The 16,712-nt window shown below is 36.1% G+C and overlaps 1 protein-coding gene across 1 annotated transcript; it reads right to left on the bottom strand.

The window, feature by feature from the left end:
- Positions 1–10,875: 10,875 nt before the first annotated feature.
- LOC137407005 (piggyBac transposable element-derived protein 2-like) lies at positions 10,876–11,187 on the bottom strand. Its single transcript, XM_068093607.1, has one exon. The coding sequence runs from the start codon at positions 11,185–11,187 to the stop codon at positions 10,876–10,878; it is 312 nt and encodes a 103-aa protein (XP_067949708.1).
- Positions 11,188–16,712: the final 5,525 nt, after the last annotated feature.

The following is a 16,712-nucleotide window of genomic DNA, read 5'->3' on the forward strand; positions in this document are numbered from 1 at the left end:
ACTTGAGCCAGCAAAATGCCCACCAGCCAAAAATTAAATTCTGAAGTTGGCTATTATCTTGCAGCATACAGACTTGCTTGCCTAACATCTATCAATAGCAAAACAACCATAGAAAAGCAAATTAATATAAAACCGAACATGTTCAATGCTAATCAGTGCAAGCTTCTTTCAGAAATACCTCCAACTCCCTTAGAGTATGCGTCAGAGCAGCTAATACTGAATATTAGATAAAATTACAAGATACGTACATATGTTGCCAATAAGCTGAGAGTCGCTAACATACTCTAGATGGCAACATATTTTCTGGTCTTCAGGCTGACTAGCATAAGCTGGATTGCGGATTGCTATTTCAACAGCACTGTCACACGAACAAAATAACAGTCCATTGACTTTGGTAATAGCCCTGTAGCAATTCTACAACATATCACATCACCACCTTCAAGTCGATCTTTCATGTTGAATGAAGTTACAACAAATTTCTCATTTAATTAGTTGGTGATTTACTACTGTTAATTTGAGAATTCACAGTTTGACCTATAGCCTACAATAAAATCCAAATGCATCAACAATGAAAATAAAATTATATTTCTGTATACTAATCACATAAATTATTCGTGTTCCTTATCCAACTTATGATAGAACTCACTGTAAGCCTTTTGCTTTTGTCATCTAATTCTGGTAGTGCTAACACTCTGGACTCCACCAAGACTATATTTTCACTGTTATTTAGCAGTTTAAAATATAAAGTCTTTATAGGAATCTCAAAAGTCTCTCTAAAACAAAACATAATATGAGATTAACACAGTAAAGTAATGTGTATTTCAATGCATAAGAGTAAACAGATCTTTAAAACATAATACAATACACACATAATGCAACAGACATACTATGAGGTAGCGGCAACTTAGCACATCTTAGATAACAGTAGGCTAAAATAACATGACCAACAGCAATAAGAGGTATATATATATATATATATATATATATATATATATATACGGATGCTTGCTGTATATATATATATATATATATATATATATATATATATATATACAGCAAGCATCCGTAACCCTAAAGCCCAAAAACAACCTTTGTTGCCGACCTAGATCTATATTAGATACAGTGATTTTGCCATATTGCTCAAGCCTTTTGCAAAAGCAATTATTCTCTAAGTAAAGTAAGTAAGTATATATCAAGTCATCTGATGTATGTTCTCAAATATCTTTAATGATAGTAGGTAGCAATGGGCTATGTAACGGAAACTATAGATTCGTATTCTATAACACAAACTTCTCCATGATTAAACCTGATTAAACATACATTAACTTGGGAGTTGATGTTGAAGACTCCTCATCCTCATGATGAATAACCCCATCATGTTCATCATGGACTTCACCATGTTCATTCACACTTCTAGCTTTGTCCCCAATGCCTGTAACTACAGTGATGTTTATGTTATTTTGTAGGCCACTTCCAACAATGAATATCAACTAACAATATAATATATATATAAAAATAAAAGTTTAAGCATAATCTGGTTATCAGTAGGGGGAAGTAGGTTATCAGTAGTTATCAGTAGGTTAACATGTAGAGCTCCTTGTTACAACTTTATAAATATTACGATCAAACAACGCTAGCACAATAGCATCTTTAGAATACCAGTATGCTATATATACCTGCACTATCGGACTGTAATTCTTTAGACTCTTTTACTCTTTTAAACGATGATCCTGGTGATCCTGTCTTATTATCCCGTGGTTAAGGACAGTGACGAAATGTAATAGTACCATCTGTTGATATTACTTGTCGCAAGGAACGGCGCTTTGATCTCACCTACAAGGCTTGTCAGTTTATAATCATTTAGGATAAAAAATCAAAAGCACGTTAACATTAACATTAACAAAGAAACATCATTCCCTTCCATATAGAAATTTTATTAACACCGTTATTTTACTTACCAGCTTGTTGTAATCAGACTCTGACATCATCAGCAGCCAGAATACCTGAACTGCAATAAACATGTTCATAATTATTGTAGTAAAACGTACTCATTTTTACATTACCCTACAACTACTAGTTTTTATTTCATCAATAAGTTGGCGGTCACACAAAAATGTTATATCTACTGGATTTTAATTTTGCTGCATTGAATGCCAGTTAGCAATACAGTGCTAGCAGCAGTAAAATGAAACTGGGCTATAAGATCAAACTGCCATACGCACAACTCCTAATATAATAAGCAAGCGTGTAATAAGGACTCTATAAGACTGTATTTACTACCAATTTATTAAAGCTGTAAAACAACCAAATCTTTCTATTATTATAGCGTTTTGAGCACCAAACTCGCCTAATGAATTGATAAAACTGGTAGTATATTACAAATGAATGAAAATGATTTGGTAGTCTTTGGTAGAATAAAATTATTTTGGATAAATGGGTGGAAACCAGGGAAGCAAAGAGAACCAGGGAGGTTGCATCCAAAACCAGGAGTCTCCAAAATGATCAAGAAAGGTTGTCAATGACAAGTTGTGTTGTAGGCTAAGTATGAAGATTTATTACACTGTAATTACTAATTAGGCCAAGCTGAACAAATAAATAAATACTGTTGTTATAAAAAATGTTGAAGTAGCTTATTACGTAAAAAGCCTGACCTGCTTGCTGCTGCTACAAATGCTGCAGAGTAGTTGTGCAAAAGTAGTAGTGGCAGTAGTAGTAGTAGCCTAGTAGTAGTGAAGTACACCAAACCCTGTGCTGTGGCCGTTGGTGGTGCCACTTAGTAGATACATACCAACTGAACTGAAGTTGACCTCCAATGTGAAACTGCATGTGGTAATCTAGATCTATTAGTAGATAGTAGAAGTACTCAGTTTTAGCAAAGAGTTATCATTAGCTTTTTTGAAAGTTTTTGAAAAAACGACAAAAATTTAAAAATGAAGCGCATGTGTGAGAATATAAAGATGAAATTAATGGAATCACTAAACTAAAATCGCACATTAGTGCAATCATACAGAGCTATCGATCGCGCAGTCTAGTATTGCCCAGAGAAATAGCAATGTTTTACACCTTTATATTATTATTTAATATATTTTTGGCTGCTATTATCTCCACACACGCACCCTTGCAGCGCCTTCGGCGCCGCAGGCGCCGAAGGCGCCTTTTAATATGGTTTTATGTATTGGGGATCTTAGGACGGATTCTGTACCGATCTATTCCTCCTGTAGCGTAAGACGTCTCGTACGCCGCTGCGCGTTGGTGATTCAGTCCAACGCAGTGCTCCCTGAGGTAGGGATTGTTGCTACCTGTAGTGTAAGACGTTTTGTACGCCGCTACGTGTTGGTGGCTCAATCCAACACACTACTTATGTTTTTCTTTAGCGTTGTTATAACACTTACTACGTGTGTTATATTGTGTCGAAAAACCGAAGGATAACGGATGTAGTATTTTCTACTCTATTTACTATTTTATACAGTGCAATCATGAAATTGAATTATGGACGGTTGGGCGACAGTCAATAGGGCGACAGACACTTAGGCGACACTTTCGGTTCGAAAGGCGACAACTTCAGACGGAAAGGCGACACAGCGGACAAACAGGCGACAATTCTGGACATTGAGGCGACAATTCTGAGGGCAGGATTAATTCAAATTATTAAGTCCTGCTATGGCCTGTTATGTTGTTGTGAATTAGTAGTGAACATTAACAAGACACCAACTTTATTGATGCCCAGATCGGAAATCTTGCATTAGAATACTTTTTACGCATTGCTCCACCTTACTTCCTTGGCATCTATTACCTGCTTATATCCTCATTAATGCCATTAATCTGATTACACTATTCTTTTGCACACAGTAGAATTTCATATTGTATTAATGAATGTACCAAATATTTATTTAATTGAGATAGTTGTTATTTAAAAAAACTGCTGAGATTAATCTGTCTTTGATCGCCCAACTATTCTTCTGTTCATCCTTTTCTACAAATTTAACTTTAGAGTCTGTCAACACGCTCAGAAGTCATTTAGCCAGTCACTATTTTCTTTTTCACTTCCTTCCTTGAATGCTTGGAAAAACTGGCAAGATGCTTATCAGTGTGGCAAGAGTCTGAGATTCCTTACCGCCTAATTTATGACATCATAGAGGTACCAACTTTTTCAACCCCTTTGAAGCGATGCATTCTTGAGTCACTAGCATACCGCTGTTGATGAGTCATTATACTACCTTTGGCTCATGTATCATATATTAGGACCCTCAGTAGTAGATCTCAAATTAATGTATATTCTTGTTCTGATTGCAGTATGAAAATAAATACATACATATGAGTTTAGCTTTATACATTTTAATAAATTTGCTTTTTGGTATATTTATACAAATAGTAAAGCTGATTTTTATCATATAGAACTTTCAAAAATATGTATATCAATAGTTTGCAGCATTAATTTTTTTTACAATGACTTTATTCTGATTGATAGTATGTAGATAAACCCATCTAGCGATAGAACTTCTCTTTCCTATCTAGAATGACGAGATCAGGTTCACGGTTATAAATTGGCAACTGAATATTACTTTCTACTAATTCTAAAACTTACATGAAAAGATAATTTGAATTACAGGAGTATAATTGTACACAGTGACTCGCAGGTGCTCGAATGCACTTGCACTTCCAATCATACACAAAAATAATTGCAGGAAATTCCCTACACCACTATTTAATAAAGTTGTTATTAAAGTTCAAGCCAATGGCTGTCTATGTAATATCTTCCCATCTTTTCTGAAGTCTGTCTTTTGTTAAAATAGTCGCATATAAAAAAGATTCATAGTGCGTGTTAAAATGCAAAGTATAGTATATGATGTGGTACATGGCAGCATTAACCTGCAACTGAGTATATATCACAAAGGTCTTTAAGGTGTTGATCACTCCTCATTGTCTCAAACTACAGGTTGTGTGTGCCATCGGGATCTGTGACAAGGGTAATTCGGTCAAACATCTCAAGTGACTCTAGGGTAACATGGCATCAGGACCAGTTAATTTCTATGCTTTGGAGTGGATCATTTCTCCATAAGCTTTCTGTGATGCTGTTTAGTCTTCTTGCAACAAGCTGCAGAAGTTAGTAAAATATGGATATATCTTAGACACCTATGTCAGAAAAAGCCTTCACTCTTCATACTCAAATAAAATCTCAACAAAAATAGATCCGTGTGAACCGCAATTTAGCCTATTGAGTCTGCATTATAATGACATTGAATTATTATCATAATTGTAAAGAAACAAGATAAGGAAATCATTATTTCCACAAGTAAATGATAAATTACAATAATAGGGAATTGTCTTTTCATCTCACACAAAGAGCAAACTCTTCTCCCAGCTACGGTGAATTTTGACGATCGAAACCATAAAACTATTTCTTTTCGAGGTAAGATAACTCTAAAGTTTCAACAATCAGAGAAGGGATAACTCTAAAGTTTCAATAATCAGAGACAAGATTGTCGACAATTCAGCCGAGAACGTGACTTTTCGAACTATTTTGAACAAACATGCTGATACAAAAACAAGTTTTGGTGTTTTAATTGAATAAGCTAGATGCATTTTTAGAAAAAAACCTTAATATTTTGTTAATTGTCTGGGCTAGCATAATTAGAGAAATCCCAATCCCACCAATGGCGTTTAAAAATACATGTTGCAATTTCGATTTATAAAAAAGTCTGTAAAAAAACAATAACACTTTCAAGGCTACGTTTCAAAAATATACGTAAGCATAGCACACAACGACAGCATCTCATAGTTTGTCAGTACATTACCTTGCCTTCAACCAAACAGCAAACCAATTTGTCGCCTTTTAGTCTAGAATTGTCGCCGGTTTGTCTGCCGTGTCGCCTTTCCGTCTGAAGTTGTCGCCTTTCGAACCGAAAGTGTCGCCTAAGTGTCTGTCGCCCTAATGACTGTCGCCCAAAAGTCCAGTTACCCATGAAATTTATGAAGAATGTGTATTATTATATTATATATTGGGAAGGTATTGCGAATCTATGGACAAAAAATATCGAATAAAACTTACAAATCATCCGTGACTTCCAACAGCCGGCTTGAATGACTGACTTGCTGGACTCAGGGTCTAAACATTAAATTTGTCTCATTGAGAGCATCTTAAAACATTGCGAGATCGTCGCTGAGTGTGTTTTGATCCAAGGCCCATCGGACAACAAGCTGAAATTCACACTTCTCTCTATGCTCAGGACCAGACCTGCCAACCCAAGAGTGGGGCAATGCGTGAGATTTGGTTTTGAGGCAATTGATGTATCAATGATAGTATATATAAAATTGTGGAAATTAGGGCAAAAATCTCATGCATTTTATTTTTTCTTTCAGGTGATTGCGTGAGTCTCACGCCCAATGCGTGAGAGTTGGCAGGTGTGCTCAGGACAGCTGCTCATAAGTTTGCCATTTTTTGCATTTACTGTGCCCATACCTGCCAACTCTCACGCATTGGGCGTGAGACTCACGAAATCACCCCAAAGAAAAAATGAAAATGCGTGAGATATTTGCCCCAATTTCCACAATTTTATATATACTATCATTGACACATCGATTGCCCCAAAACCAAATCTCACGCATTGCCCCACTCTTGGGTTGGCAGGTCTGACTGTGCCAAACTTTCCATTTTTATATACAGTAACCGTATTAGCTCTAATTGTAAATGTCTGAAAGAATAAGATAATATTTGATGCAAAGGACAAATCAATAGATCAGAGATGTAGATTGCACTGCTTGAAATAAATAAGCTCCTTTCTTATTGATTACACCATAGATATGCATTAGGCCTACACACTTGATGTGAAAAACGAAGACTCAAATATTTTCAATCAGAAACAGAGAATGCAATTCTGTTTTATGATAAAATAGTTTATTTTTGTATTTTTTGTAAACTGTTTTGAGGATGAGAATCAAGGTTGAGTTGTCTGATCACTGCCTTCACCTGTATGTGTGTTATATTTTTATCCAACATCAAATTTGTGAGTAGTGCCGTTAATTAACATGATGTCATTCTTATTCAAATCTTACACACCGGGCCCTAATAGACATTATGCTGTCTATACGTGTATTTCCAATGGGCCGTGTATGAGTGCCCCATGAGCATAGCACTACTGGGGTACATGTATGTGTCTATACAGTCAAACATGGATAACTCGAACTTCACGGGACCGAGCGAAAGTGTTCGAGTTATCAGAGCGTTCAAGTTATCAGAGCACTGTCACAAGTCCATGTATTTATTTATTTATTTATTAGTAGATACATGTACATATACAAACTATAATATAAATCAAAAGCACAAACGGCTTGTTTCAAATTAAATGCTTCTAATGTAAAGTTTAAAACGTTTTTATCAAAAAGTATAGAGATTTTTCTATCACTAGAGAATGGTTTGTTGTTTGAGGTGATGTTATTGCCAGGACGTTTTTTAGATTGACATTGGCAAAACTTGATCGTTGTTGAAATGCTCAGAAGAAAAGACATCTTTTTCTTTTGAGCGTTTTAAGCAAGATCAATTTTGCCGATTTTTCTTGAAGTTTATGCGAAGGTTACCTCACTTTTCCTTGCTTTCGAAGGGCAATCGCTAAGTGGATGTTTGGTAAAAATCAAATTTTACCAAACCTTTAGAAAAGTCATTGACAAAAATATTTTGCTGATGGTGGTAATAACGATGCCTATGAATTACGAAATGCTGAAGTTCACCTCTATGGCTTAGAATAAAGTGATTTTCTAAAGCGATATCAACCGTTTCGGTAGCCGTTAGGCAAAAAATTGTTCGAGTTAACAGAGTTGAGGTCGAGTTATCTAAAGGATTTTATCATTACATGGAAACGGACCAAAGAAATCGTTCGAGTTAACCATGTGTTTGAGCTATCCGAGGGCGAGTTATCCATGTTTGACTGTATATTACAACATGAGTTGAAGATACCTCTGTTTCTGCCATAACTCCATAACTGTGCTCAGTGTCTTCCTTCAATGCAGCAGTCCTTTTCAACCAGCACACTACAAAAGGTGGTAGGAACAAAGAGCATGAAGTTCAATAGAGGTGTATGTAATACATGTTTAATTCAAGTAAACATATATGAGTGCTCTTCAAACTAAATTGTATCACTTGTTTTTCATTATACTACAGCCCTTGGATACTTACACATTTCTTCTGCCGCACATGAATTCTCCAAGACTGACAGGTGACTGCAGCTTTCGGTATCTCTTACTTCTTGAGACGACAGCTCGAGAGAGTCAGCCGCAATCATTAGTCTTAATAGGTCAGACTGACAGCTGGCACACACCAAGCGCTCACCTATTTTTATAACGTATGCGTAATCCATCGTCTGTAATAAAGAAAGTTAAAAGGCCTTAGTCTTACATATTGAGCTTTTTTGGTATATAGCAAAAAGTTAAATAATGCAGATTGTTTATGTGACAACATTTTTGATGAAGCCTTGTGGTAAGACACAAATGTAGTCATAGAATGTACATGTATATAACCTTGTGGTAAGACACAAACGTAGTCATAGAATATATATAACGAGTAGCACACCTTCAGTTTTTGATTTTGAATTTTCATCACTGCCAGAAAACATCCATCCATAAACAACGTATTGTCTTCAAGGGTGGGGAGCAGGTTTGTGTAGAGATCATGCTGTGACGTCTGCAAATATGCAAAAAGGCAATAGTTACTATGAGGACACACACATATTTGAACAATAAAATCTAGTTTCAGTAAGGGATTGGCTGATAGTAAATATCACTGCCCATGACATGGGTTGTGTTGTGTAAAAAACAATGTGAATGATATGACAGGAAACACCTGTCAGCATAAGACTATGCCAAAGTGCCCATGGCTGCTCAATCTGTCTCTGATAATTTGATGGAGATGAATTCAGTTACAAACAAAGAAATCTCATCATAAATACGACATTCACACATTTCTTAAAATCTGTGACTGTCTTAGTCCTCCCTATGACTGGGCTAGTCCTCCCTTTAAGTTTTAAACTGGACCCGTTTTTTAAAAAGAATACTTTTTCTGAGCTGTACCAAATCTACTGAGATCGATATGGGGGAGGGGGATTGTGCGTGCAAAAACTGGTGAATAGGAAGTAGTCCCAAAAACTTACAAACAGCATATCATAATTGACTGTAGTGTTGCATCGCAGGTTATGACCCAGTAATACAAGTTCACCCTCCTCCGGCCGCTGTGGATTTCGTACAAGCAGTTATTTTCAGAGTACCTTTCATGGTGAGGGTACTTTTTTTGAATTACTGGGGTGATAATAGCATCTTTGCAAAGCAGTCATTGTTCCTCATAGTTGGTTGTGTCCAGGTATTGCTCTGAAAGTTGTGTCTTATTGGTATCATGTTCATCCACTGGCCATTCTTCCACAGCTATTGGGTTTTTGTGCTGTTTGATGGTAGTGTTCATACTCTTGCAGGAACTGTCTCTGCTGGTACTGGCAGATTCTAGAGAGAAAAAGTCACACTCAAGTTCCACTTTTTAACAAAAATGGCTCATATAGATGGGTTTAAGCTGATCAAATCGTCAATCATCTTACTGACAAATGTTTCAAACTTCAGCATTTTCACTATGACATAACATCGTCTTTTTCTGAAAAATACCTTGAATTGTATTTTAAATGGCGTGATAGATGCGAGAAAAATCTATTATTTATCAAAGCAGAGGTTGTCAACATACGGGTATCAAAGTACATAGGGAGTTTTCGTGCCACATGAATCTGTCCATCTTCTTTTACAGTGAGTTCAAGTCTTTTTCTCTTCAGTCGAACCTGGTAGACAAGGAACAATGCATCAATAACAAAAAAATCAATAAGTCCTAATAATACCTATTTGATAACATAATTTAGAGATGTGAGCCATGCTTGGAGAGCAGTCATTAGGAATAAATTCATTACGTGTTTCATGAAATCTTTTGCATCTTGAGACATTCTTAAAGGTTGAGAATCTTATGTTATAAATTGAGAAAGGAAACCTAGAAAAAAAGTGAAAGTATGATTTTACAGACTTCATACACGTCTCCAAGAATGGACAATAACAGACTTCATACACGTCTCCAAGAATGGACAATAACAGACTTCATACACGTCTCCAAGAATGGACAATAACAGACTTTAACCTGGAAAGCCCAAATATAGAAAACCATCAGTATATTTTTTTCTTTTGGTTGTAGGTTGCTATTTTAGGCCTACTGATGGTAATTCATTTATTATTTTTCGCATTTTGTTTTGATGAAAATAATTTTTGTAACATTTATGTACCATTGGGTAATTATGTCTTGGTTGGTCAGCATTAAAAGCATGTAACAATGGGTTTTACTAACCTTTATTGAACATGACAATAATCTTTATACAAAACTTGACTCAGCATGAAATATTGTAACATTGGGTAAAACAATTCTGGTTAGGACAGTGTTACAAATGCAAAACATCAACAGTTCTCAATGGTGATAGTCAAAAAAGCAATTTCGTCCTTCAGTGAAGCACAACTTCACTGCACACTTGGAGCATTGTGTATTAGTGAGATTGATAGAGCAGAGCTTACATCTTCCTCTCTTACTGTCTTTTAGTGGCCAGTGATCATGATTATCATGACTGGTGTCATAGGAAGGCCGGGTTTGCCGTTTTGGAGTTACCACAGTTGAATTACAAGATGCTTCTGAGGGCCGAACCCTTCTACGTTGAGCAACAATGTGCACTAGACTGTTTGCACTGTTGACTGGAAGTGAGGCTGAAGTAGAAGATCATCTTTTGGCAGTTTCAATAGTGAATGCTCTCTACGATACATATTCTATGCATTTACCAAAGCAATATTGACGAAGTGCCAAAATATATGCATATATCACCGCCTAGATCGCATTTTGTACCTGTACTTGGCCAAGTAGGAATCAAGCAGATCAATTCCCCCCATATTACGGTTATAGTCACCTATAACTGATGGCATGGTAACATCTTTTTGTTGTTTAGTAGTTTTGTCCCAGCGTTTAGCAGAGACAACTGTCTCACAGCCAGTCAGGGTGGAAAGCATAGCGACAGCACGATTATCAAACCAGCGTACAGCACTGATGTTGTGCGTTCTTTCAACTCTTTCATCACTAGCTCCGCGGCCTTGTTTTCTAATTTCTTTTTCAGATTTTAGCTCACATTTTCCCATTCTGTTTTGTCTCACTGTCCCGGTGTAAAACATACATTTTTATTTAGCTCAACTATCAATGGCATGCTTGTGAATAAATTGTCGGCATATATTTTGTAATTTCTGCCAGTTTCCAGTGTTGAAGTAAGCATCATCACAACATTCCCTCCTTGCCCAAGTTTGGTTCTTGTACCACTTCCTCCTTGGTAAACATCAAAGTCATATAGCATTCCAGCTGGATCTGCTCGACCCCAAATTTAGAGCCCCCATGGATGAGGCTTGCCTTTGATGTATAGCCGTATGGAGCTAGTTTTTCCCCTGTAAGCACACATCATTTCATCAATGCTGCAGTGCTCGGATGGAGTGAGCTTGAGACAGTTTTCACGCATCTTATGTAACCAAGGCCTCAGCTTCCACAACCTGTCTTTCTTTTTAGTACAATCAGACACAGCCATGTTGTCCACAAAGTGTAATGTTTGAAGAATTTGCTGAAACCAGTTGCGACTCATTACACTAGCTACCGGATCATACCGAGTGTTAGTTGCCCAATATTGCCGAACTCAATCCATGCGAACTAGGCCCATGTAAAAGTACATGCCCAAGACTTGCTCAATTTCTTTAGACGTAGTATTGATTGAAACTCCATTCTTCTGGACGCTGTACACATTTGTTTGATTCACTATGTTTTCAATCATTTCTTCCGTCACAAACCTTTGAAAGTAACCAAGGGGATTGTCGGTTTTTTGGTTATCAGTAGCAGCAACTTTGGTTCCAGTAAATTGACTATCAGGAGGTTTGAACTTTTTGTTTACCCATGTAAAAACTGGCGTTTCCATGTTCTTGGTAGACAATTTCGTCAATATTTTAGCAAGCGGTACATCATCATCATCACACTCTGAATCTTCCTAAAAAGCATGATAATGTTTTAATAGTAAAGATATTGTAGTGTGATAACTATTACAAAGCCTAGGTATAGTGCCTGTCATTTTGTTACTGCTTTTTACAAGTTATTGTACAACAAACTGCAAGAAAATTGATACTAGTGAACTACTAAGCTTCAAACTCACCTCTTCATTCAGTTCATCTGGTCTAAAGTCTTCATCAATTTCACTGTCATCACCTTCGCCATCTTCACTTTCATTACAATCAATACTTTCCAAAATGTCAAGAACTTTGTGATGATCAAAAAGATGCTTTGAGTTGGCCATAGCTGAAAAATAGCATTTGGCAACTCTAGTCAAAATTTCAGCCACTAAAGCCCATCGTTACACTGGTGTAACATGGTATTGGAGTATCATTACAACATGCTCAGCAAAATTATTATTTTCACAAATTGAATTTTTTAGGTGTATCTACATCAACTGTACACAAAATAATTAATTATTATCAAACTGGTACTCACCTTGTGTACAGTTTTGGGAATAAAGAAGAAGCTGTACTATTGTTCAAAAGCCATGCTGGAAGCCATGTTGGTTTCTGCAATAGGATCATTGGAAGTTATTGTCCAATCAGATTGCAGTAAGTTTGTTGTTTAACTAGCACATGGCACTTTATGAAAACAAGCATTAGCTGATGGAAAGCATTGCTAAGTCCTGATTTAAAGGTACAAAGTTCATGTTACATATATGTTACAAAGGGCTTTCCAGGGTTATACAGCTAACCAATAATGGAGAATAACAGACTTTATACAGCGAACCAATAATGGAGAATAACAGACTTCATACGACTAACCAATAATGGAGAATAACAGACTTCATACGACTAACCAATAATGGAGAATAACAGACTTCATACAACTAACCAATAATGGAGAATAACAGACTTTATACACCTCACCAATAATGGTGAGGTAACTTTAGCAGAATAGCATTTACGACAAGCAAACTTCATTATTTCTTAATAAATACCTATTTCAGCTATTCACAATTGACTTACATGTATCTAACCATTGAATATTAAAAATTAGCAAAATATACTAATATAAATAGAGCTCATACAATAGTCTGTTAAAAAGTCTGTAAGCCAATTTCGGTGCGGAAACATATCTGATATTTGGCTGCGATAAAAAACTTTATTTGTTCGTTAAGTTTTACTCATGTGTGAAATTATGATGCTTTATACATTTTTGCGGGTGAAAGTTTGGCGTTGTCGCTACTTGTCTGACTACTACTTTTTCTTTAGTGTTGTTAATTGACCTCACGTTACTACGTGTGTTATATTGTGCTTAGGAAGAAAAAGATAGAGGCATACCTGCCAACTCTCATGTATTGGGCGTGAGACTCACACAATCACCCCAAAGAAAAAATGAAAATGATTTTTGCACCAATTTCCACAATTTTATGTATCCTATCATTGATACTCAAAAGAAAATCTCAAGCATTGCCCCACTCTTGGGTTGGCAGGCCTGGATAGAGGGTGAAGTTTTTTCTACTCTATTCACTATTTTATACAGTGTAATCATGCAAATTATGAAGAAAGTGTGTCAAACATTTAACTTGTCATAGACTTCATATAAATTTTCATTAACCCTTTCCAGTCAAATTTTTGATTCTTAGTACATTTTGTATAAAACTATTTCTTCCCTTTCCCAGGGTTCCTTTTCATTTCAATGCGTGCCATATGAGACCACACAATATCACAGTTGTCATCATCACAGGCTATCATTCTACGACCATCATCTACTCCACCACAAAGGCTATATGTAGGTGATTTTTTTTGCGGTTTGTTCTGGGGAAAAACCACATCCTAGCTCAAGCGCAATTACATTTCTAGAAATTCCATTCTTGCAACAGATGATAGACAACTGTTTTTTATCCTGGTGAATTTGTTCCATGTGAGTGGTGAAAAGGCTACATGCCAAAAATTGCATAAAACAAGTTATAGAGTGACTAATTTATTGCACTACAATATTGTTTCGTATGGTTTAGAGTAAAATCAAAAGCACAGCATCATCAAATCTGAGCAAACTACGCTTGTCAAGTGCTAAAACCATACTAAGTGAATGCAGTTGTACAAATCAGCTACCAAGATTAAAGCCCAATGTTTAAACTAATTATGTGTTATTGCGCAATAACAGTTTTCTTCTGTGTCTGCAAACACTGATCTACTTTTTTCTGGTGTTAAGAGTGCCAAGATTGTTGTTGCAGATGATGATATGCTTCTCAGTCAGGCAAAGATTGCATCGCTTGCTAGTTGTGGAGTATGGTCTTGCCTTTCTAATCACTTTCCAGGTTACATCCTATTTCTCTCCTGCATCTTTCAGGTTCTATATAAATGATATCCTAACGATGTAACAGTCCTTTGATTCTCATTGATAAAAGAGCTCATATTATTTCATGTATCTATTTTTTAATGTACCAGCTGTTATACTTACATCCAGTTTTTGTGCATTAAGCTCTGTTTTTAGGGAGGTCTGGTATATAATTGATTTGGCTGGACATTCTTCTTTAAAGGGGACGCTGGTTTTCACCTGCTTCACAGTTGCATCTTCTCTCATTTTCATTGTTCAAGTATCTGGTTGGGATATATGGATGGGGACAAACGGATAGATGTTTTCGTCAGTTGATTTGGTTTATTCGTTTAATTCATTTGATGGGGCCAATAGTTAGGAGATATCTTCCAAACACTGGTAAGACTGTAATGTGCCCTAGTTGAAATAATATGATATATTTTAAATTGTATAAATATTTTGTTGTTATAATGTATTTCTAAATTAGTCGTGATGTGGTGCAAAGCTACAGCTTTGTCACTGGAGAAAATTTAATAATATTTTATAAATATATAAATAATTATTTAAACTTTAAATGGTTAAAGTTTAATAAAATGTAATTTATAAATGCACTCGTGTTTTTGTGTGGTTTTATATAGTGTTGTGTAAGGTAGCACTCCTGACTAATTTTCTCATGTAATAAATAAATTTTTCGAACTGGCAAAGTGGCTCTTCCTGCCAGGTAAAGAAATGTTCTCTATATCAATCAACTGTCAAATCAATCCTGCGAATTTGAGTATGATCTGTTATATAATTATATCGTATTTGCAATTCTGACACAAGTTGTCTTCTCCTGAATGTTTTATACTTATCTGCCAGTTCAATAGTTGTTTTGCCTCGCTTGGGCACCTATGTTTGTTCCTCTGTAGAATGAGTGTTAGCTACTGTTGTATTACCAGTATATAGCCTCTCTCGGGTGTCAATTTCAAATGCTGGTTGCAAACTCAAATATCGTTGTCGTATCAATAATAGATTGGCCTATTTCAGGCTTCGATATAAGGTATATTTATCAATAACAAGCCTCACTTGGGCATAAAACGAATGAAGAAAATCGTTCAAATAGTTCGTAATATAATAAATGTGTATCTCGTCAAAAATGAGCGATACAAAGGTGTCTTCAGAATCGTACAAGCATTATTGTAGTGTCCAGCCAAATGGCCTTATCTCCTCGAGGTAAAGCAGTAGTAAAAGGGGTATATAATTTTACCCACTTGGCCTCCATGGCCTGCTCTCTCTCTGGCCTGTCCTGGCCTATCCTCTCTTCCCTGTTCTCTCTCTAATCGCTTTCAGAGACTCCTTATATACAAGCCATCTGAGAATAACAACTTTTAATTGGCTTCTAGTCAGCATTTTGCAAACTTTGTGCAATTGCAGACTGGGCATATCGCAACTGATCAGCTGCTGTGGAGCATCTGAGCTCATCTTTCTGAGAAGCCCATGATGTTTGAAAAACTTAGCCAATTTTCTTAGTCATATTTTTAAAAAATTTATTCTAGCTGGGAAAATTATTAAAGCTTATTTTTTTAGAGGCTCTGCTTGGTGCTAGAAGCCAGCTCTTTTGGAAATTTCATGATAAAATGTAATCCCATGGAGACCTAGTTGAAAGGATTGTTTTTCATGAGTTCGATAGTTTCGGAGGACTGCTTTGAGGTTATATAAATTATTGTTTGCTATTATTAGTGCTAAGCGCCTATACACATGAATTTTAGTGCAATGGAGGTATATGCATTGCATTTATCATATAAATATACAAGCTTTAGTAAAGATAATCCGGGGCCTAAAATATGGTGGGAAACAGATCTAGAGATTGTTCCAGACTCTAAATAGTGGATGCTCTGAATGATATTTTCTTTGAAAGGTAGTTCATGTCCTAACCCCTATGATTACTTTTTTGTATTCAAGATCTCACATATGGCTCATTCATGAACAGTTTTAGTTATGGTGGCATAGCGTACAAAATTGCTAAATTATTCAGCCTTTGAACTGACTAAGATTTTCTTGAAGTGCTAATATTTTGTTCACTGCACTAAACCATCTTGCTGCTTGCACAGGAATCACTCTCTGCTGTTTGAACTGAAATCAATTGAATTGCCTGAAACAACTGACCAACCATGCCCAATGTATCTTGGTTTCCATCTCTGAACAAATACGCTCTAAATTCACGTATCAAACGCTTTTTGTCAACTCTAAAATCCTTTGCAGAGTTCTTCAAGCCCACTTTTGGCAAATCCAAGATTCACCGTGTGTTCTGGAAATCTATTTCATTTTTGAAGAACTT

Source organism: Watersipora subatra, chromosome 10, assembly GCF_963576615.1.
Source record: "Watersipora subatra chromosome 10, tzWatSuba1.1, whole genome shotgun sequence".
NCBI classification, from domain to species: Eukaryota; Metazoa; Bryozoa; class Gymnolaemata; order Cheilostomatida; family Watersiporidae; genus Watersipora; species Watersipora subatra.